At 39.9% G+C, this 23,286-nt stretch overlaps 1 protein-coding gene across 1 annotated transcript in view; it reads right to left on the bottom strand.

The window, feature by feature from the left end:
- The window catches only part of LOC132387289 (uncharacterized), a 71,004-nt gene that overhangs the window by 24,311 nt on the left and 23,407 nt on the right, over positions 1 to 23,286 (bottom strand). The window contains exons 5-8 of the mRNA XM_059959650.1: positions 22,374 to 22,466; positions 21,271 to 21,354; positions 10,566 to 10,658; positions 9,463 to 9,546 (exon numbers count right to left, since the gene is read on the bottom strand). Coding sequence (XP_059815633.1) covers positions 9,463 to 9,546; positions 10,566 to 10,658; positions 21,271 to 21,354; positions 22,374 to 22,466 — 354 coding nt within the window. The remainder of the gene's footprint in view (positions 1 to 9,462; positions 9,547 to 10,565; positions 10,659 to 21,270; positions 21,355 to 22,373; positions 22,467 to 23,286) is intronic.

Here is a 23,286-nt window from a genome sequence, read left to right as displayed (position 1 = left end):
ACATAGGCCCTACTTTTGTAACAATCATTATTGGAGCTGAGGGCACGTCTTGCAAGTATGACAAATCCGCGGATGGCGCCAGCAATGGCAGATTTGCTTGGTTGAATCCCACCGCTACATTCTCGACAGAATGACCTTGACAATTGTGGGGATGACTTACAGCAGACTAAAACTATGGAGTGTATGGACTTTGTCCTCCTACCACTGGTGGTGTTGTGGTGAGTAATGGACAAGTGTTACCGCAGTGTGGAACATCTATTCTTCTCTTTTCAGTTTAACATCATCTGGGATTGACGCTTCTGGCAATATATGCTTTGAGTCTACATAGAATCACTGACATCTCGAACAATGCAATGTCACAAATAACATCATGACATCTTGTCCTGAACCACGACATTTTCTCCTGCAGGACTTTAAGACCATTTTTATCACCTAAACTCAGTCAAGGTTTCTTTGAACTTATCACCTGGCTAATATCAGATAGTTACATGGCACCTTGTTAAGCACAATGTAGACCTGCCATACATCGAAAACAGCAAGCTGGGAAAAGAAGCTTTTGAGATAAATAAAACAAAATGCTGGAATTATTCAACAAGACAGACAGTATGTGAATATTTCAGGTGGAAGACCTGGTATCAGTGCTGAGCCTGTGCATCTGTTCCCTATCTGTATTGTGTATTTATGATTTTTTTTATGGTAACTGTTCGCATCATTCGGGGTGTGGTAAATGCGAAGGGAATCAGTTACATGTTTGTGCTTTGTTCCATGCAGTACACAGCTGGGGACTGATGGATATCATATATTTTGTTATTATCCTCTCAAATATGCTGAACCTACACTTGGCTACACTTCAGATTCATCGCTTCAAGATTGTACATTTGCTGATTGCTAATAACGGATCGAATACATATCACCGACATTTGTAACAATCATCACGGGAGCTGAGGGGACACCATGCAAAGATAACAAATCCGTGGGGTCGCTAATAACGGCAACTTGGTTTGGTTAGAGTTCACCGCTACATTTTCAACAGATGTTTCTCAATCAGCCGATCATTTAAAACATTCTGATGCACATAATGAATACTTTGCTTCATTATTCACAAGTGAAAGAGACCTTGGAAGTTGTGGGGATGACTTACAGCGGACTGAAACACTTGAGTGCACAGAATTTAAGAAAGAGGATGTGCTGGATCTTTTGAGAGGTATTAAGTTCGATAAGTCACCAGGACTGAACGAGATATACTCCATGCTACTGTATAAATCAAGTGAGGAGATTACTAAGCCTCTGAAGATGATCTTTGCATCATCAATTATGTGGGGAGAAGGTTGTAAAGGTTGCTCTCTTGTTCAAGAAAGGGAGTCGAGACAGTCCAGTTATTCTTACTTCAGTGGTGGGCAAGCTTTGGAGAAGATCCGGAGACGCAAGTTTTATGAGCACTTGGAGGGACATAATCTGCTTCAGGATAGTCAGCACGGCTTTGCCAAGGGCAGGTCATGCCTTGGAACCTGACTGAATTCTTTGAGGATGTAGCAAAGCACATTGATGAAAGTAGAGCAGTGGAAGTACTGTATATGGATATCAGTAAGAGGTTAGCTAAGGTTCCCCATGGAGAGCTCATTCAGAAAATAATGAGGGATGGGATCCAAGGAGACCTTGCTTTGTGGATCCAGAATTGGAATGCCCACAGAATGCATAGTTCGGTTGTTGATGGTTCATATTCTGCATGGATGACTGTTCCGTTGGGATCTGTTCTAAGACCTTGATTGGACTCTACTTGGGATTACTGTGTTCACTTCTGCTCACCTCACTATAGGAAACGATAAGGATGCTATAGAGAGAGCGCAGAGGAGATTTACTGGGATGTTGCCTGGATTGGAGAACATGCCTGATGAGAATAGGTTGAGTGAACTTGGGATTTTCTCCTTGAAGCAATGCAGGATGAGAGGGTGACCTGACAGAGGTGGATGAGATGAGATGCTTTGCTTATGTCGATAGCCAGAGGCTTTTGCCTCACAATAGGGAGCATTAAGGTGCTTGGAAGTAGGTACAAGGTGGATGTCAGGGGTACGTTTTCACACAGAGAGGGGTGGGTGCATGGAATGCATTGGCAGTGATGGTTGTAGAGGTGAATCCAATGCGGTATTTTAAGGACTTAGATGGTGTTACGGATTCATCAACAATAAATATAAGTGAGGCAGGGTTTTTTTTTATAACAAATAAAACATTATTAAACACTGAAAAACAAACTGCCAAAAGTAAACAAACAACTAACGTAACCGGAAATCAGCTGCTATGCGGCAGCTTGAACAGTTCTGAAAGGAATAAAGCAAAAACAGTTCCTAAAGCGATGTTGCAAAAACAGTTCTTCAAAGCAGTACTGCAAAAGTTCAAAATGCTTACAGTCCATTAAAGGAGAGACTTTTTAGATGATTTAAATTCTGTTTCACGTCGTGTTGCTGCAGTTCCCAGTCGAACTATATTTTTCCCGGAGAATTTATGAAGATGAAAATGAAACGGCTTAAAGGCACTGACCTTTCCTTTACAAAACTGTACCCAACCCTTTCTGCTAATATGTGCAGGGGTTAACACGGGGACAGCCAACGGATTCCTTCTGAATGAGGATCAAACCAGCTCGAAACTGTTTCACCGTCGAAATCGACTTCCCTCGATCTTTTAACTCCCAAACTCCGATCTTCACTCTCCACTGATTTTTAACTGGCGGCATTGTAATGAAACTGCCGGCAATGACATTTTAAACTTTAGGCATTAAATAAAACTCCACCTTTCAACCAAACTGCATCATACTATTGGACTACGCATGGAGTCAAAATTGCAAATCCAACCACGAACTGCCCCTCCTCACAGGGAGGGGTCCTCCTTTTATACCATGTAAAAAAAACACCTGTCACATGACCTCTACTGTCAGGAAAGTGATGTCACTCCACCATCACAAGACCATTATCTTAAGTCCAGCATATCTTCAACACCACTGTCACGTGACAAGTACAAGATAGCCACGTATCTTGTACACCTCCCTCCAAAAAAAATATTATTCTGATAAGAACAAAATTTTAACAATTATTTACAAAAATATATATAAATTTTATAATATACACAGTACACAGAGTATTATGATATAGCATCTTACAACTTCCAATACAGTAGGTGTTACAATTGTTTAAAAAAATCACTCCATAAAAAAATTACATTGTACAATCAACATCTAGATAGACAATCAGCAACCACTTTATCCTTACCTTTAATATGAGTTATCACAATATTGTACTCTTGTAACATCAAATTCCAATTTAATAACCTTCTGTTTTTGTTTTTCATCTTACACAGAAACACTAACGGATTATGATCAGTGTAAACAATAAGTGTTTTTTGAGTTGTACTAACATATACATCAAAATGTTCTAAAGCTAAAACAAGAGATAACAATTCCTTCTCTATTGTCGAATAGTTTCTTTGATGCTTATTAAACTTCTTAGAAAAGTAAGCTACTGGATGATCAACCTCATCACCCTCATTCCTTTCCATTAAAACTGCTTCTGCAGCCTCATCACTAGCATCTACAGTTAATGAAAAAGGTTTTTCAAAGTCAGGTGCCTTGAGCACAGGTTGTTGACATGTCATAGTTTTCAATTTCTCAAATGCTTCTTGAAAAGGCACTGTCCACACAAACTTCTCAATCTTCTTCAAAAGGTTAGTTAATGGAAGGGCAACATTTGCAAAATTCTTTAAACAATTTCGATAATATCCTACCATTCCCAAGAATCTCCTGAGAGTTTTTTTTTCCCGTTGGAGTGGGAATCTCTGAAATTGCCTGAACTTTTGCCTGAACAGAAGCTACCTTACCATGACCCACAACATAACCAAGGTAAGTCACAGTGGCATGTCCAAATTCACCCTTAGCTAAATTAATAGTTAAGTTAGCTTTTGAAAGCCTTTCAAACAATTTCTCCACCGCAGTAATGTGTGTTTCCCAAGTATCATTTCCTGTCACTAAATCATCAATATAAGCATCTGTATCTTTCAATCACTGAATCACAGAGTTAATCATCCTCTGGAAAGTACCTGGGGCATTCTTCATCCCAAATGGAAGTATATTATATTCATATAGCCCAGGTGGAGTTACAAATGCAGAAATCTCTCTACCTCTGTCCGTTAGTTGTACACACCAATACCCTTTCAATAAATCAATCTTTGTAAGGAACTTTGCATTTCCAACTTTATCTACACAATCATCTACTCTAGGAATTGGATATGCATCTGTTTTCATTACCGCATTCACCTTCCTATAGTCCGTACAAAACCTAATACTATCGTCTGGTTTTGACACCACAACACAGGGTGAACTCCAATTCGAGTTAGAAGGCCTAATAATATTATTCCCCAACATATATTTAATTTCTTTCTCAGCAAGTTCACATTTTTCTATGTTCATCCTATAATGGTGTTGTTTAATGGGTTTGGTATCTCCAACATCTACATAATGTGAAGCTATAGTAGTCCTTCTCGGAACGTCTGGAAACAAATCCTTATATTTAAAAATTAATTTCTTCATCTGCTGTTTCTGCTCTGGCTGTAAATGTGCTAATTTATCATCAATATTTTCCAGAATGGTTGAGCTTGGTAGCCTGACAGAAACAATGTTGGATTTAGAATGAAATTCAGATGAATCATCTATCATGTTCCTAGTTAGATCAGACTCATTATCATTAACCACAACAGTCACAGTAGCAGAATGTTTCTCATAATATGGTTTTATCATATTTATATGGCACAGTTGTGTTGGGCTTCTACGATCTGGAGTTTTTAATCACGTAATCCACATCATTGATTTTAGACACAATTTCATAAAGACCATGAAATCAAGCTGGTAAAGGATTTGTTTGCACTGGGAAAAGAACCAGCACCTTATTTGCAGGTTTAAATATCCGCATCTTAGCTTCTTTATCGTAACAAGTTTTCATTTTCTCCTTGCCAATTTTAAATTTTCCTTGGCTAAGCTACAAGCTTTATGTAACCTGTCCTTAAATTTCAAAACATAGTCCAACAAATTAGTGTGTACTTCCTTACTAATCCACTGTTCTTTTAATAAAGCTAAAGGTCCTCTAACTCTATGCCCAAGTACAAGTTCAAATGGACTGAAACCTAATGATTCCTGTACCGATTCCCTTACTGCAAATAAAAGTAAGTTTATACCCTCATCCCAGTCACTTTCATTTTCCACACAAAATGTCCTAATCATATTCTTGAGGGTAGAATGAAACCTCTCCAAGGCACCTTGCCACTCTGGATGGTATGCAGATGAAGTAATTTGCTTAGCTCCCAATTTATAAACTATCTGTTGAAACAATCCGGACATAAAATTACTGCCTTCATCAGATTGTATTTCCTTAGGTAATCCAAAATAAGTAAAGAATTTTATAAGCGCCTTTATCACAGTTTTAGCTGCTATATTCCTAAGTGGTACTGCCTCTGGAAACCTAGACGAAGTACACATGATAGTCAACAAATACTGATAACCAGTTTTTGTTTTTGGTAATGGACCGACACAATCTATAATAACGTTAAAAAACGGTTCACCAAATGTTGGAATAGGTTGTAATGGAGCCACTGGTGTAACTAGATTTGGTTTACCCACAATCTGACAAGTATTGCATGTTTTACAAAACATCGCCTAATCTTTTCTTAGACCAGGCCAGTAAAAATGTTTTAAAATCTTGTCCACAGTTTTCCTTACCCCTTGATGTCCACCTAAGGGCACACTATGAGCTAAAGTAAATATCTCATTTCGATAAACCTTCAGGACAACTACCTGGTAAACAATATTCCATTCATCACTTGCAGGAACTGTAGGTGGTCTCCACTTCCTCATCAACACTCCTTTTTCAAAGCAATATCCTACTGGCACCTTCTCAATTTCAACATCTGGTAGAGCTTGTTCTCTTAATCTTATAATCTCAGGGTCTCTACTCTGCTCTGCTATCATCCCCTTGCGAGACAGAGATAAATCTTCATAGTCAGACTTACTGCAAGAATCTTGTTCAAACAATGAAGGTAAGGAAGTCTCTGACACATCCTCAAAACTCGAATCCTGAGATGAACAGTCATGAGTAACAACCTCATTCTGCACATCAATCTTTTTAGCCACAGCTCTAGTCACAACACAGGAAGAATCTGTGTTAGAATTCATCTCTGGTTCCTCTGACTCCATTGTCAAATGCACTTCAGGAAAAAATTGTCCAACTGCCAAGTCATTACCTAACAATAAAGAAATATCCTTCACAGGTAAGCTAGGCTGTAATCCTACTTTAACAAGTCCTGTAACTAACCCTTACTTTATGCAAATGTACAGGCATAAAGGCACTCCCAACACCTCATATATAATTTACCTCATCATTAAACTTCAATACACTGTCTAACATCAGTGATTGAGACTTTTATTGGCACTGGAGTAGACCCTTCTTTCAAGGATACAAACCCTTCAGTTATAAAATGATCATATCCACCTTTAATTTGGTCAGACTAACAAAACTTCATTTGTGTTTGTCAAAACCTGTAATTTACAGGTGTTTCAGTATGTTGCATGCAAGCATCTTGGACTGCTTCTTTCTCTTTCTTTTTCAATCGGAAACAGTTTGCTATTACATGGCCAGGTTTCTTACAATAGTTACAAATAGGACCAAACTGTCTTTCCTTCACAGGATTTCCTTCCTCTTTACCTTTCTCATTACCTAGTAATTTAATTTCTGGTTTACCTTGAATCTCCGTGTTATTTTTCCTCTTATAAATTCTGCCCCAAGGAAATTTATTCTTATGGATTAAAACATACTCATCAGCTAATCTACCAGAGTCCTGCAATGTATCAATATCCCTCTCATTTAAGTAGGTATTTACTTCAACAGGGATGCTTTGTTTAACTTCCTCCATTAAAATCAGTTCTTTCAATTTATTACAGTCCCCATTTACAAAGAGGAAAGCCATCTCTCAAAACGCACAGCTTTATCATAGGCAAATTCCACAAGTTTTTTCCACAGACTTCTTCAAACTTCTGAATCTTTCTCTATATGCTTCTGGGACCAATTTGTATGCTTTCAAAATCTGCTGTTTCACAATATCATAATCAAGTGCTTGCGCAGCAGTTAAAGCTATATAAACTTGTTGTGCTTTGCCTTTAAGTACACTCTGCAACAACACTGACCATTTATCTTTCGGCTACTCTGAAATCTGTTTTCTATTTCTGTTTCACTAAGTGGAGGGACCAATTTAATTTCTTGACTAACAACAAACGGTTTTCTAGAACCAGAAGACTGATTCTCAGACCTTAATTCCGCCATCGCATATTCAAATTCCCTCTTTTTATTTTCAGCTTTTGACCTATAACGCTCCAATTCTGCTTTACTTTGTTCCAACTTCATTTGTTCGAGTTGCAACTGCATCTCTAGATTACTTATTGGAAACAGCTCTAAAGTGGGTTCATCAAAATCACCCGAATCCACATAGTCTGATGTGATTTTTCTCTGTATTAGAGCCTTTGATGTAGACCTTGAAATACCTTTAAGTTCCAATCTACTAGCTATCTCAGACACCTCAGTTTTTTTCACCTTCGCTAACAACTCTGGCAAAGCCAGAAACTCAACAATATTCATTGCTGCCGAATTCCACTCACAAGCCAATCAGACAAAAGAATCCAGTATTCCCCTTTTCCAAAACACCGATTCAAAATAGAACAAACATGTAAACACAAAAATGGTTAATCCCGGATATACCCCCATATATATGTTACGGATTCAGCAGCAATAGATATAATGTGAGGCAGGGTTTTTTTTAAAAATAACAAATAAAAAATGTATTAAACACTGAAAAACAAACCCCCAAAAGCAACAAACATCTAACGTAACTGGAAATCAGCTGCTGTGCTGCGGTTTAAACAGTTCTTAAAGGAATAAAGCGAAAACAGTTCTTAAAGCAATGTTGCAAAAACAGTTCTTCAAAGTAGTACTGCAGAAGTTCAAAGTGCTTGCAGTCCATTAAAGGAGAGACGTTTTAGACAATTTAAATTCTCTTTCACGTCGTGTTGCTGAGGTTTCCAGTCGAACTATATTTTTCCTGGAGAATTTACGAAGGTGAAAATGAAATGGCTTAGAGGCACTGACCTTTCCTTTACAAAACTGTACCCAACCCTTTCTGCTAATATGTGCAGGGGTTAACACGGGCACAGCCAATGGATTCCTTCCGAATGAGGATCAAACAAGGTCGAACCTGTTTCACCATTGAAACTGACTTCCCTCGATCTTTTAACTCCTGAAATCTGATCTTCACTCTCCACTAATTTTTACCTGGCAGCATTGTAACGAAACTGCCAGCAATGAACTTTTAAACTTTAGGCTTTAAATAAAACCCCACCTTTCAACCAAACTGCATCATAATATTGGACCACGCAGTGGCATGGAGTCAAAATGGCAAATCCAGCCACGAACTGCCCCTCCTCACAGGGAGGGGTCCTCCTTTTATACCCTGTAAAAAAAAACTGTCATATGACCTCTACTGGCGGGAAAATGATGTCACCAATGGGAAGAGTGTAACTCCTCTGTTGACTGTGTGGTGGGTTGGGTGGTTCAGGTAATTGTTACCTTTGGCGGTAAAGCTCAACAGTCTCAGCGCCAGTTTGATGTAATGAAGTGCACACGTGATGTCATATCCTGGTGTGGGGAACGCACACGTGACAGCAGTGTGGGCCGGGCTTGGGTTGGGGTGTTCCATCTGTTGAGGGCTGCTTTTTCTTGTCCCCTTGAATATATCTCTCTTTGCAAAAGTCTCTGCTTATCCCTGGGAATATAGTAACACATCACCATGACTGTCCTGGTACTGCCCATCACCACCACCTTGCTCAGGGTTACTGTCAGCCTGCCTGGTCAATCCCTTCCTCAGCAAATCTCTGGAATATCTCACAAAATGCTGGAGGTACTCTGCAGCTCAGGCAGCATCTATGGAGGAGAAAAAACAATCAACGTTTCGGGCCAAGGACCTTCATCGGACTGGAAATTAGGGGACAGAAATTTGAGATATTGTCACACTAATTTCTATTCCTCGTGGTCCTGATCCAAAATGTCACATTTTTATTCCTGTCCATGGATGCTGCCTGACCTGCTGAGTTCTGCAAATCTTTTGTGTGTCTTTGTGTTGCCCAAAACTTTCAGCATCTGCAGAATGTCTTGTCTTCTGGAGTAACTCGCTATTTGAATGTGCATCACAATCTGTCAGAGGAGCAGGAGCAGACGGTAACTGTACTCCTTCCACGTGTGACTGTGTTTTCCCCAGAGATGTTGACTCTCTTTCTCATCTCTGTTCAGTTTTCACCAATGTTTTCTGAATTGCCAATATTGAATTAAACCCAGACACAGAATGAGCAGAGTATTTATAAATTAAAATAACTCGCCAGCATACCTGTATCATTTCCCGATGTTGACATCACTGGAACTCCTCCACTGCTGGCACCTTGACCCATTTTGAGGACAGGTGTGATCAGTTCTGAAACAAACAAAAACGAGGGTCAAACATTCACTGGGGTTTAAGGAGAACACCGTTTTGTTTTTAAACGGAGGCAAACACTTCCAAACATATTGGGCTTGTCCACTGAAGCCGTGACATTGCCTGGTCCTCCCACAGTCACACAATGTCCATTTCCACACTATCCATGGATTGTACACTGTGCCTGAATTCTCCAGGGTATCTACTCACTATATTACACGCAATTCCCTTTAAGGAACCATTCTTGTGTCCTGGGCTGGGAATGATGTGTCATGTGACAGCAGGCAGGAGGGGGCGCAGTGTGGTGTCAGATCCCGGTCTGAAACGGACTCGGGCTGGGGTGTTCCATCTGTTGAAGGCTGCTCTTTCTTGTCTCTGTTAATATACTCTCTGTTTTCAAAGGACTCTGCTTATTCCTGGGTGAATATAGTAACCCATCACTATCACTCTCCTGATACTGTCCATCACCACCGCTTTGCTCTGGGTTACTGTCTGCCTGCCCGGTCAACCCCTTCCTCAGACAATCTCTGGAATAACTCACAAAATGCTGGGGAGCTCAGCAGGTCAGGCAGCATCTATGGAGGAGAATAAACAATAAACGTTTCGGGCCAAGGCCCTTCATCGGACTGGAAATGAAGGAACTGTAATTCCAGATACTGTCACACTACTTTCTATTCCTTGTGGTCCTGATCCAAAACGTCAAATGTCTATTCCTCTCCATGGTTGCTGCCTGACCTGCTGAGTTCCGCCAATATTTTGTGTGTGTTGCTCAAACTGATCAGCATCTGCAGAATATCTTGTGTTATGTAGAATCTCGCTACTTTAATGTGCATCATAATCTGTTAGAGGAGCAAGAGCAGACACAAGTGACTGTTTCCTTCCACAAGTGACCGTTTCCCCAGAGATGTTAACTCTCTCTCATCTCTCTGCTCAGTTTTTCACAAACATTTTGTGAATTGCCGACGTTGAATTAAACCCAGAATCAGTAATTTATAAATTAAAATAATTCACCAAAATACCTGTGTCCTTTCCCGATGTTGATGTCACTGGAGCTCCTCCACTGCTCGAACCTTGACTCATTTTGAGGAGAGATGTGATCAGTTTTTGCTGCTCTGTAACAAAAAAAATAACAGGAGGATCAAACAATCACTGGGGTTTAAAAGAGAACACTGTTTTGGTTTTAAACTGAGGCAAGGAATTCCAAACATCTTGGGTCTGTCCACTGAAACCTTGACATGGCCGGATCCACCTGTGCCCGTCCACCCACAGTCACACAATGTCCATTTCCAATCTCTCCATGGAACATAGATTGGGATAGGATTCTCCAGGGTTATCTACTCACTATATTACAGGCAATTCCCTTTTAGGAACCAATCTTGTGTCCTGGACCGGGAGTGATGAGTCTCCGGAATGGCAAGCCAGGTTGAACAGACAGCACCCACTGCTTTGGTCCTCCTACCACTGGTGGCGCTGTGGTGAGTAATGGACAACTGTTCCAGCAGTGTGGGCTGAATCATTTCTGCTGACGATCAGGCTTCTATTCCTCTCGTCACTGGATTATACAGATTTCTCAGTCACACCTGATTCTCACCGTCTCCTTTCATTTTAACATCACCTGGCATTGACACCAATGTCAATATATGATTTGTATCGAAAGAATAACACACTGACAACCTGAACAACACAATGTCACACATAGCATCGTGACATTTTGCCCTGAACAACTATCGTTCTTTCTGCAGGATTTCAAGACCATTATTAGCACCAAAACTTGATTAATATTTCTTTGAGCATATCACCTGGCTATTATCAGATAGTTAGTTATATGACACCTTGTTAAACACAATGTTGACAAGTCACACGTCCAAAACTGCCAGTTGGGATTAATCATCAAAATAAATGAAACAAAATGATGGAATTATTCAACAAGACAGTGAGCATGTTAATATTTCAAATGGAAGACCCTGTTTCAGAGCTGAGCCTGAGTGTAGGAGCCATGTATCTGTTCTCTATCAGCATTGCATCCTGCATTGTGTATTTATGATACTTTTTATGGTAATGTTGCATCACTGGGGTTGTAGTAAATGCAAAGGGAATCAGTTACATATTTGTGCTTTGTTCACTGTAGTACACAGCTGGGGACTGATGAATGTAATATATGTTGTTATTATCCACTCAGATACACTGAACTTACACTTGGGTACAGTGCAGTTTCATCGCTTCGAGATTGTATGTTTGCTGATTACTAATAAAGTACCCAACACATAGGCCCTACTTTTGTAACAATCATTATTGGAGCTGAGGGCACGTCTTGCAAGTATGACAAATCCGCGGATGGCGCCAGCAATGGCAGATTTGCTTGGTTGAATCCCACCGCTACATTCTCGACAGAATGACCTTGACAATTGTGGGGATGACTTACAGCAGACTAAAACTATGGAGTGTATGGACTTTGTCCTCCTACCACTGGTGGTGTTGTGGTGAGTAATGGACAAGTGTTACCGCAGTGTGGAACATCTATTCTTCTCTTTTCAGTTTAACATCATCTGGGATTGACGCTTCTGGCAATATATGCTTTGAGTCTACATAGAATCACTGACATCTCGAACAATGCAATGTCACAAATAACATCATGACATCTTGTCCTGAACCACGACATTTTCTCCTGCAGGACTTTAAGACCATTTTTATCACCTAAACTCAGTCAAGGTTTCTTTGAACTTATCACCTGGCTAATATCAGATAGTTACATGGCACCTTGTTAAGCACAATGTAGACCTGCCATACATCGAAAACAGCAAGCTGGGAAAAGAAGCTTTTGAGATAAATAAAACAAAATGCTGGAATTATTCAACAAGACAGACAGTATGTGAATATTTCAGGTGGAAGACCTGGTATCAGTGCTGAGCCTGTGCATCTGTTCCCTATCTGTATTGTGTATTTATGATTTTTTTTATGGTAACTGTTCGCATCATTCGGGGTGTGGTAAATGCGAAGGGAATCAGTTACATGTTTGTGCTTTGTTCCATGCAGTACACAGCTGGGGACTGATGGATATCATATATTTTGTTATTATCCTCTCAAATATGCTGAACCTACACTTGGCTACACTTCAGATTCATCGCTTCAAGATTGTACATTTGCTGATTGCTAATAACGGATCGAATACATATCACCGACATTTGTAACAATCATCACGGGAGCTGAGGGGACACCATGCAAAGATAACAAATCCGTGGGGTCGCTAATAACGGCAACTTGGTTTGGTTAGAGTTCACCGCTACATTTTCAACAGATGTTTCTCAATCAGCCGATCATTTAAAACATTCTGATGTACATAATGAATACTTTGCTTCATTATTCACAAGTGAAAGAGACCTTGGAAGTTGTGGGGATGACTTACAGCGGACTGAAACACTTGAGTGCACAGAATTTAAGAAAGAGGATGTGCTGGATCTTTTGAGAGGTATTAAGTTCGATAAGTCACCAGGACTGAACGAGATATACTCCATGCTACTGTATAAATCAAGTGAGGAGATTACTAAGCCTCTGAAGATGATCTTTGCATCATCAATTATGTGGGGAGAAGGTTGTAAAGGTTGCTCTCTTGTTCAAGAAAGGGAGTCGAGACAGTCCAGTTATTCTTACTTCAGTGGTGGGCAAGCTTTGGAGAAGATCCGGAGACGCAAGTTTTATGAGCACTTGGAGGGACATAATCTGCTTCAGGATAGTCAGCACGGCTTTGCCAAGGGCAGGTCATGCCTTGGAACCTGACTGAATTCTTTGAGGATGTAGCAAAGCACATTGATGAAAGTAGAGCAGTGGAAGTACTGTATATGGATATCAGTAAGAGGTTAGCTAAGGTTCCCCATGGAGAGCTCATTCAGAAAATAATGAGGGATGGGATCCAAGGAGACCTTGCTTTGTGGATCCAGAATTGGAATGCCCACAGAATGCATAGTTCGGTTGTTGATGGTTCATATTCTGCATGGATGACTGTTCCGTTGGGATCTGTTCTAAGACCTTGATTGGACTCTACTTGGGATTACTGTGTTCACTTCTGCTCACCTCACTATAGGAAACGATAAGGAGGCTATAGAGAGAGCGCAGAGGAGATTTACTGGGATGTTGCCTGGATTGGAGAACATGCCTGATGAGAATAGGTTGAGTGAACTTGGGATTTTCTCCTTGAAGCAATGCAGGATGAGAGGGTGACCTGACAGAGGTGGATGAGATGAGATGCTTTGCTTATGCCGATAGCCAGAGGCTTTTGCCTCACAATAGGGAGCATTAAGGTGCTTGGAAGTAGGTACAAGATGGATGTCAGGGGTACGTTTTCACACAGAGAGGGGTGGGTGCATGGAATGCATTGGCAGTGATGGTTGTAGAGGTGAATCCAATGCGGTATTTTAAGGACTTAGATGGTGTTACGGATTCATCAACAATAAATATAAGTGAGGCAGGGTTTTTTTTTATAACAAATAAAACATTATTAAACACTGAAAAACAAACTGCCAAAAGTAAACAAACAACTAACGTAACCGGAAATCAGCTGCTATGCGGCAGCTTGAACAGTTCTGAAAGGAATAAAGCGAAAACAGTTCCTAAAGCGATGTTGCAAAAACAGTTCTTCAAAGCAGTACTGCAAAAGTTCAAAATGCTTACAGTCCATTAAAGGAGAGACTTTTTAGATGATTTAAATTCTGTTTCACGTCGTGTTGCTGCAGTTCCCAGTCGAACTATATTTTTCCCGGAGAATTTATGAAGATGAAAATGAAACGGCTTAAAGGCACTGACCTTTCCTTTACAAAACTGTTCCCAACCCTTTCTGCTAATATGTGCAGGGGTTAACACGGGGACAGCCAACGGATTCCTGCTGAATGAGGATCAAACCAGCTCGAAACTGTTTCACCGTCGAAATCGACTTCCCTCGATCTTTTAACTCCCAAACTCCGATCTTCACTCTCCACTGATTTTTAACTGGCGGCATTGTAATGAAACTGCCGGCAATGACATTTTAAACTTTAGGCATTAAATAAAACTCCACCTTTCAACCAAACTGCATCATACTATTGGACTACGCATGGAGTCAAAATTGCAAATCCAACCACGAACTGCCCCTCCTCACAGGGAGGGGTCCTCCTTTTATACCATGTAAAAAAAACACCTGTCACATGACCTCTACTGTCAGGAAAGTGATGTCACTCCACCATCACAAGACCATTATCTTAAGTCCAGCATATCTTCAACACCACTGTCACGTGACAAGTACAAGATAGCCACGTATCTTGTACACCTCCCTCCAAAAAAAATATTATTCTGATAAGAACAAAATTTTAACAATTATTTACAAAAATATATATAAATTTTATAATATACACAGTACACAGAGTATTATGATATAGCATCTTACAACTTCCAATACAGTAGGTGTTACAATTGTTTAAAAAAATCACTCCATAAAAAAATTACATTGTACAATCAACATCTAGATAGACAATCAGCAACCACTTTATCCTTACCTTTAATATGAGTTATCACAATATTGTACTCTTGTAACATCAAATTCCAATTTAATAACCTTCTGTTTTTGTTTTTCATCTTACACAGAAACACTAACGGATTATGATCAGTGTAAACAATAAGTGTTTTTTGAGTTGTACTAACATATACATCAAAATGTTCTAAAGCTAAAACAAGAGATAACAATTCCTTCTCTATTGTCGAATAGTTTCTTTGATGCTTATTAAACTTCTTAGAAAAGTAAGCTACTGGATGATCAACCTCATCACCCTCATTCCTTTCCATTAAAACTGCTTCTGCAGCCTCATCACTAGCATCTACAGTTAATGAAAAAGGTTTTTCAAAGTCAGGTGCCTTGAGCACAGGTTGTTGACATGTCATAGTTTTCAATTTCTCAAATGCTTCTTGAAAAGGCACTGTCCACACAAACTTCTCAATCTTCTTCAAAAGGTTAGTTAATGGAAGGGCAACATTTGCAAAATTCTTTAAACAATTTCGATATTATCCTACCATTCCCAAGAATCTCCTGAGAGTTTTTTTTTCCCGTTGGAGTGGGAATCTCTGAAATTGCCTGAACTTTTGCCTGAACAGAAGCTACCTTACCATGACCCACAACATAACCAAGGTAAGTCACAGTGGCATGTCCAAATTCACCCTTAGCTAAATTAATAGTTAAGTTAGCTTTTGAAAGCCTTTCAAACAATTTCTCCACCGCAGTAATGTGTGTTTCCCAAGTATCATTTCCTGTCACTAAATCATCAATATAAGCATCTGTATCTTTCAATCACTGAATCACAGAGTTAATCATCCTCTGGAAAGTACCTGGGGCATTCTTCATCCCAAATGGAAGTATATTATATTCATATAGCCCAGGTGGAGTTACAAATGCAGAAATCTCTCTACCTCTGTCCGTTAGTTGTACACACCAATACCCTTTCAATAAATCAATCTTTGTAAGGAACTTTGCATTTCCAACTTTATCTACACAATCATCTACTCTAGGAATTGGATATGCATCTGTTTTCATTACCGCATTCACCTTCCTATAGTCCGTACAAAACCTAATACTATCGTCTGGTTTTGACACCACAACACAGGGTGAACTCCAATTCGAGTTAGAAGGCCTAATAATATTATTCCCCAACATATATTTAATTTCTTTCTCAGCAAGTTCACATTTTTCTATGTTCATCCTATAATGGTGTTGTTTAATGGGTTTGGTATCTCCAACATCTACATAATGTGAAGCTATAGTAGTCCTTCTCGGAACGTCTGGAAACAAATCCTTATATTTAAAAATTAATTTCTTCATCTGCTGTTTCTGCTCTGGCTGTAAATGTGCTAATTTATCATCAATATTTTCCAGAATGGTTGAGCTTGGTAACCTGACAGAAACAATGTTGGATTTAGAATGAAATTCAGATGAATCATCTATCATGTTCCTAGTTAGATCAGACTCATTATCATTAACCACAACAGTCACAGTAGCAGAATGTTTCTCATAATATGGTTTTATCATATTTATATGGCACAGTTGTGTTGGGCTTCTACGATCTGGAGTTTTTAATCACGTAATCCACATCATTGATTTTAGACACAATTTCATAAAGACCATGAAATCAAGCTGGTAAAGGATTTGTTTGCACTGGGAAAAGAACCAGCACCTTATTTGCAGGTTTAAATATCCGCATCTTAGCTTCTTTATCGTAACAAGTTTTCATTTTCTCCTTGCCAATTTTAAATTTTCCTTGGCTAAGCTACAAGCTTTATGTAACCTGTCCTTAAATTTCAAAACATAGTCCAACAAATTAGTGTGTACTTCCTTACTAATCCACTGTTCTTTTAATAAAGCTAAAGGTCCTCTAACTCTATGCCCAAGTACAAGTTCAAATGGACTGAAACCTAATGATTCCTGTACCGATTCCCTTACTGCAAATAAAAGTAAGTTTATACCCTCATCCCAGTCACTTTCATTTTCCACACAAAATGTCCTAATCATATTCTTGAGGGTAGAATGAAACCTCTCCAAGGCACCTTGCCACTCTGGATGGTATGCAGATGAAGTAATTTGCTTAGCTCCCAATTTATAAACTATCTGTTGAAACAATCCGGACATAAAATTACTGCCTTCATCAGATTGTATTTCCTTAGGTAATCCAAAATAAGTAAAGAATTTTATAAGCGCCTTTATCACAGTTTTAGCTGCTATATTCCTAAGTGGTACTGCCTCTGGAAACCTAGACGAAGTACACATGATAGTCAACAAATACTGATAACCAGTTTTTGTTTTTGGTAATGGACCGACACAATCTATAATAACGTTAAAAAACGGTTCACCAAATGTTGGAATAGGTTGTAATGGAGCCACTGGTGTAACTAGATTTGGTTTACCCACAATCTGACAAGTATTGCATGTTTTACAAAACATCGCCTAATCTTTTCTTAGACCAGGCCAGTAAAAATGTTTTAAAATCTTGTCCACAGTTTTCCTTACCCCTTGATGTCCACCTAAGGGCACACTATGAGCTAAAGTAAATATCTCATTTCGATAAACCTTCAGGACAACTACCTGGTAAACAATATTCCATTCATCACTTGCAGGAACTGTAGGTGGTCTCCACTTCCTCATCAACACTCCTTTTTCAAAGCAATATCCTACTGGCACCTTCTCAATTTCAACATCTGGTAGAGCTTGTTCTCTTAATCTTATAATCTCAGGGTCTCTACTCTGCTCTGCTATCATCCCCTTGCGAGACAGAGATAAATCTTCATAGTCAGACTTACTGCAAGAATCTTGTTCAAACAATGAAGGTAAGGAAGTCTCTGACACATCCTCAAAACTCGAATCCTGAGATGAACAGTCATGAGTAACAACCTCATTCTGCACATCAATCTTTTTAGCCACAGCTCTAGTCACAACACAGGAAGAATCTGTGTTAGAATTCATCTCTGGTTCCTCTGACTCCATTGTCAAATGCACTTCAGGAAAAAATTGTCCAACTGCCAAGTCATTACCTAACAATAAAGAAATATCCTTCACAGGTAAGCTAGGCTGTAATCCTACTTTAACAAGTCCTGTAACTAACCCTTACTTTATGCAAATGTACAGGCATAAAGGCACTCCCAACACCTCATATATAATTTACCTCATCATTAAACTTCAATACACTGTCTAACATCAGTGATTGAGACTTTTATTGGCACTGGAGTAGACCCTTCTTTCAAGGATACAAACCCTTCAGTTATAAAATGATCATATCCACCTTTAATTTGGTCAGACTAACAAAACTTCATTTGTGTTTGTCAAAACCTGTAATTTACAGGTGTTTCAGTATGTTGCATGCAAGCATCTTGGACTGCTTCTTTCTCTTTCTTTTTCAATCGGAAACAGTTTGCTATTACATGGCCAGGTTTCTTACAATAGTTACAAATAGGACCAAACTGTCTTTCCTTCACAGGATTTCCTTCCTCTTTACCTTTCTCATTACCTAGTAATTTAATTTCTGGTTTACCTTGAATCTCCGTGTTATTTTTCCTCTTATAAATTCTGCCCCAAGGAAATTTATTCTTATGGATTAAAACATACTCATCAGCTAATCTACCAGAGTCCTGCAATGTATCAATATCCCTCTCATTTAAGTAGGTATTTACTTCAACAGGGATGCTTTGTTTAACTTCCTCCATTAAAATCAGTTCTTTCAATTTATTACAGTCCCCATTTACAAAGAGGAAAGCCATCTCTCAAAACGCACAGCTTTATCATAGGCAAATTCCACAAGTTTTTTCCACAGACTTCTTCAAACTTCTGAATCTTTCTCTATATGCTTCTGGGACCAATTTGTATGCTTTCAAAATCTGCTGTTTCACAATATCATAATCAAGTGCTTGCGCAGCAGTTAAAGCTATATAAACTTGTTGTGCTTTGCCTTTAAGTACACTCTGCAACAACACTGACCATTTATCTTTCGGCTACTCTGAAATCTGTTTTCTATTTCTGTTTCACTAAGTGGAGGGACCAATTTAATTTCTTGACTAACAACAAACGGTTTTCTAGAACCAGAAGACTGATTCTCAGACCTTAATTCCGCCATCGCATATTCAAATTCCCTCTTTTTATTTTCAGCTTTTGACCTATAACGCTCCAATTCTGCTTTACTTTGTTCCAACTTCATTTGTTCGAGTTGCAACTGCATCTCTAGATTACTTATTGGAAACAGCTCTAAAGTGGGTTCATCAAAATCACCCGAATCCACATAGTCTGATGTGATTTTTCTCTGTATTAGAGCCTTTGATGTAGACCTTGAAATACCTTTAAGTTCCAATCTACTAGCTATCTCAGACACCTCAGTTTTTTTCACCTTCGCTAACAACTCTGGCAAAGCCAGAAACTCAACAATATTCATTGCTGCCGAATTCCACTCACAAGCCAATCAGACAAAAGAATCCAGTATTCCCCTTTTCCAAAACACCGATTCAAAATAGAACAAACATGTAAACACAAAAATGGTTAATCCCGGATATACCCCCATATATATGTTACGGATTCAGCAGCAATAGATATAATGTGAGGCAGGGTTTTTTTTAAAAATAACAAATAAAAAATGTATTAAACACTGAAAAACAAACCCCCAAAAGCAACAAACATCTAACGTAACTGGAAATCAGCTGCTGTGCTGCGGTTTAAACAGTTCTTAAAGGAATAAAGCGAAAACAGTTCTTAAAGCAATGTTGCAAAAACAGTTCTTCAAAGTAGTACTGCAGAAGTTCAAAGTGCTTGCAGTCCATTAAAGGAGAGACGTTTTAGACAATTTAAATTCTCTTTCACGTCGTGTTGCTGAGGTTTCCAGTCGAACTATATTTTTCCTGGAGAATTTACGAAGGTGAAAATGAAATGGCTTAGAGGCACTGACCTTTCCTTTACAAAACTGTACCCAACCCTTTCTGCTAATATGTGCAGGGGTTAACACGGGCACAGCCAATGGATTCCTTCCGAATGAGGATCAAACAAGGTCGAACCTGTTTCACCATTGAAACTGACTTCCCTCGATCTTTTAACTCCTGAAATCTGATCTTCACTCTCCACTAATTTTTACCTGGCAGCATTGTAACGAAACTGCCAGCAATGAACTTTTAAACTTTAGGCTTTAAATAAAACCCCACCTTTCAACCAAACTGCATCATAATATTGGACCACGCAGTGGCATGGAGTCAAAATGGCAAATCCAGCCACAAACTGCCCCTCCTCACAGGGAGGGGTCCTCCTTTTATACCCTGTAAAAAAAAACTGTCATATGACCTCTACTGGCGGGAAAATGATGTCACCAATGGGAAGAGTGTAACTCCTCTGTTGACTGTGTGGTGGGTTGGGTGGTTCAGGTAATTGTTACCTTTGGCGGTAAAGCTCAACAGTCTCAGCGCCAGTTTGATGTAATGAAGTGCACACGTGATGTCATATCCTGGTGTGGGGAACGCACACGTGACAGCAGTGTGGGCCGGGCTTGGGTTGGGGTGTTCCATCTGTTGAGGGCTGCTTTTTCTTGTCCCCTTGAATATATCTCTCTTTGCAAAAGTCTCTGCTTATCCCTGGGAATATAGTAACACATCACCATGACTGTCCTGGTACTGCCCATCACCACCACCTTGCTCAGGGTTACTGTCAGCCTGCCTGGTCAATCCCTTCCTCAGCAAATCTCTGGAATATCTCACAAAATGCTGGAGGTACTCTGCAGCTCAGGCAGCATCTATGGAGGAGAAAAAACAATCAACGTTTCGGGCCAAGGACCTTCATCGGACTGGAAATTAGGGGACAGAAATTTGAGATATTGTCACACTAATTTCTATTCCTCGTGGTCCTGATCCAAAATGTCACATTTTTATTCCTGTCCATGGATGCTGCCTGACCTGCTGAGTTCTGCAAATCTTTTGTGTGTCTTTGTGTTGCCCAAAACTTTCAGCATCTGCAGAATGTCTTGTCTTCTGGAGTAACTCGCTATTTGAATGTGCATCACAATCTGTCAGAGGAGCAGGAGCAGACGGTAACTGTACTCCTTCCACGTGTGACTGTGTTTTCCCCAGAGATGTTGACTCTCTTTCTCATCTCTGTTCAGTTTTCACCAATGTTTTCTGAATTGCCAATATTGAATTAAACCCAGACACAGAATGAGCAGAGTATTTATAAATTAAAATAACTCGCCAGCATACCTGTATCATTTCCCGATGTTGACATCACTGGAACTCCTCCACTGCTGGCACCTTGACCCATTTTGAGGACAGGTGTGATCAGTTCTGAAACAAACAAAAACGAGGGTCAAACATTCACTGGGGTTTAAGGAGAACACCGTTTTGTTTTTAAACGGAGGCAAACACTTCCAAACATATTGGGCTTGTCCACTGAAGCCGTGACATTGCCTGGTCCTCCCACAGTCACACAATGTCCATTTCCACACTATCCATGGATTGTACACTGTGCCTGAATTCTCCAGGGTATCTACTCACTATATTACACGCAATTCCCTTTAAGGAACCATTCTTGTGTCCTGGGCTGGGAATGATGTGTCATGTGACAGCAGGCAGGAGGGGGCGCAGTGTGGTGTCAGATCCCGGTCTGAAACGGACTCGGGCTGGGGTGTTCCATCTGTTGAAGGCTGCTCTTTCTTGTCTCTGTTAATATACTCTCTGTTTTCAAAGGACTCTGCTTATTCCTGGGTGAATATAGTAACCCATCACTATCACTCTCCTGATACTGTCCATCACCACCGCTTTGCTCTGGGTTACTGTCTGCCTGCCCGGTCAACCCCTTCCTCAGACAATCTCTGGAATAACTCACAAAATGCTGGGGAGCTCAGCAGGTCAGGCAGCATCTATGGAGGAGAATAAACAATAAACGTTTCGGGCCAAGGCCCTTCATCGGACTGGAAATGAAGGAACTGTAATTCCAGATACTGTCACACTACTTTCTATTCCTTGTGGTCCTGATCCAAAACGTCAAATGTCTATTCCTCTCCATGGTTGCTGCCTGACCTGCTGAGTTCCGCCAATATTTTGTGTGTGTTGCTCAAACTGATCAGCATCTGCAGAATATCTTGTGTTATGTAGAATCTCGCTACTTTAATGTGCATCATAATCTGTTAGAGGAGCAAGAGCAGACACAAGTGACTGTTTCCTTCCACAAGTGACCGTTTCCCCAGAGATGTTAACTCTCTCTCATCTCTCTGCTCAGTTTTTCACAAACATTTTGTGAATTGCCGACGTTGAATTAAACCCAGAATCAGTAATTTATAAATTAAAATAATTCACCAAAATACCTGTGTCCTTTCCCGATGTTGATGTCACTGGAGCTCCTCCACTGCTCGAACCTTGACTCATTTTGAGGACAGATGTGATCAGTTTTTGCTGCTCTGTAACAAAAAAAATAACAGGAGGATCAAACAATCACTGGGGTTTAAAAGAGAACACTGTTTTGGTTTTAAACTGAGGCAAGGAATTCCAAACATCTTGGGTCTGTCCACTGAAACCTTGACATGGCCGGATCCACCTGTGCCCGTCCACCCACAGTCACACAATGTCCATTTCCAATCTCTCCATGGAACATAGATTGGGATAGGATTCTCCAGGGTTATCTACTCACTATATTACAGGCAATTCCCTTTTAGGAACCAATCTTGTGTCCTGGACCGGGAGTGATGAGTCTCCGGAATGGCAAGCCAGGTTGAACAGACAGCACCCATTGCCTTGGTCCTCCTACCACTGGTGGCGCTGTGGTGAGTAATGGACAACTGTTCCAGCAGTGTGGGCTGAATCATTTCTGCTGACGATCAGGCTTCTATTCCTCTCGTCACTGGATTATACAGATTTCTCAGTCACACCTGATTCTCACCGTCTCCTTTCATTTTAACATCACCTGGCATTGACACCAATGTCAATATATGATTTGTATCGAAAGAATAACACACTGACAACCTGAACAACGCAATGTCACACATAGCATCGTGACATTTTGCCCTGAACAACTATCGTTCTTTCTGCAGGATTTCAAGACCATTATTAGCACCAAAACTTGATTAATATTTCTTTGAGCATATCACCTGGCTATTATCAGATAGTTAGTTATATGACACCTTGTTAAACACAATGTTGACAAGTCACACGTCCAAAACTGCCAGTTGGGATTAATCATCAAAATAAATGAAACAAAATGATGGAATTATTCAACAAGAC

The sequence above is a fragment of the Hypanus sabinus genome, unplaced genomic scaffold (assembly GCF_030144855.1).
Source record: "Hypanus sabinus isolate sHypSab1 unplaced genomic scaffold, sHypSab1.hap1 scaffold_170, whole genome shotgun sequence".
Taxonomy (NCBI): domain Eukaryota; kingdom Metazoa; phylum Chordata; class Chondrichthyes; order Myliobatiformes; family Dasyatidae; genus Hypanus; species Hypanus sabinus.
The sequence above is the reverse complement of the archived record's forward strand: the minus strand, read 5'-3'. Positions and strand labels throughout refer to the sequence as shown.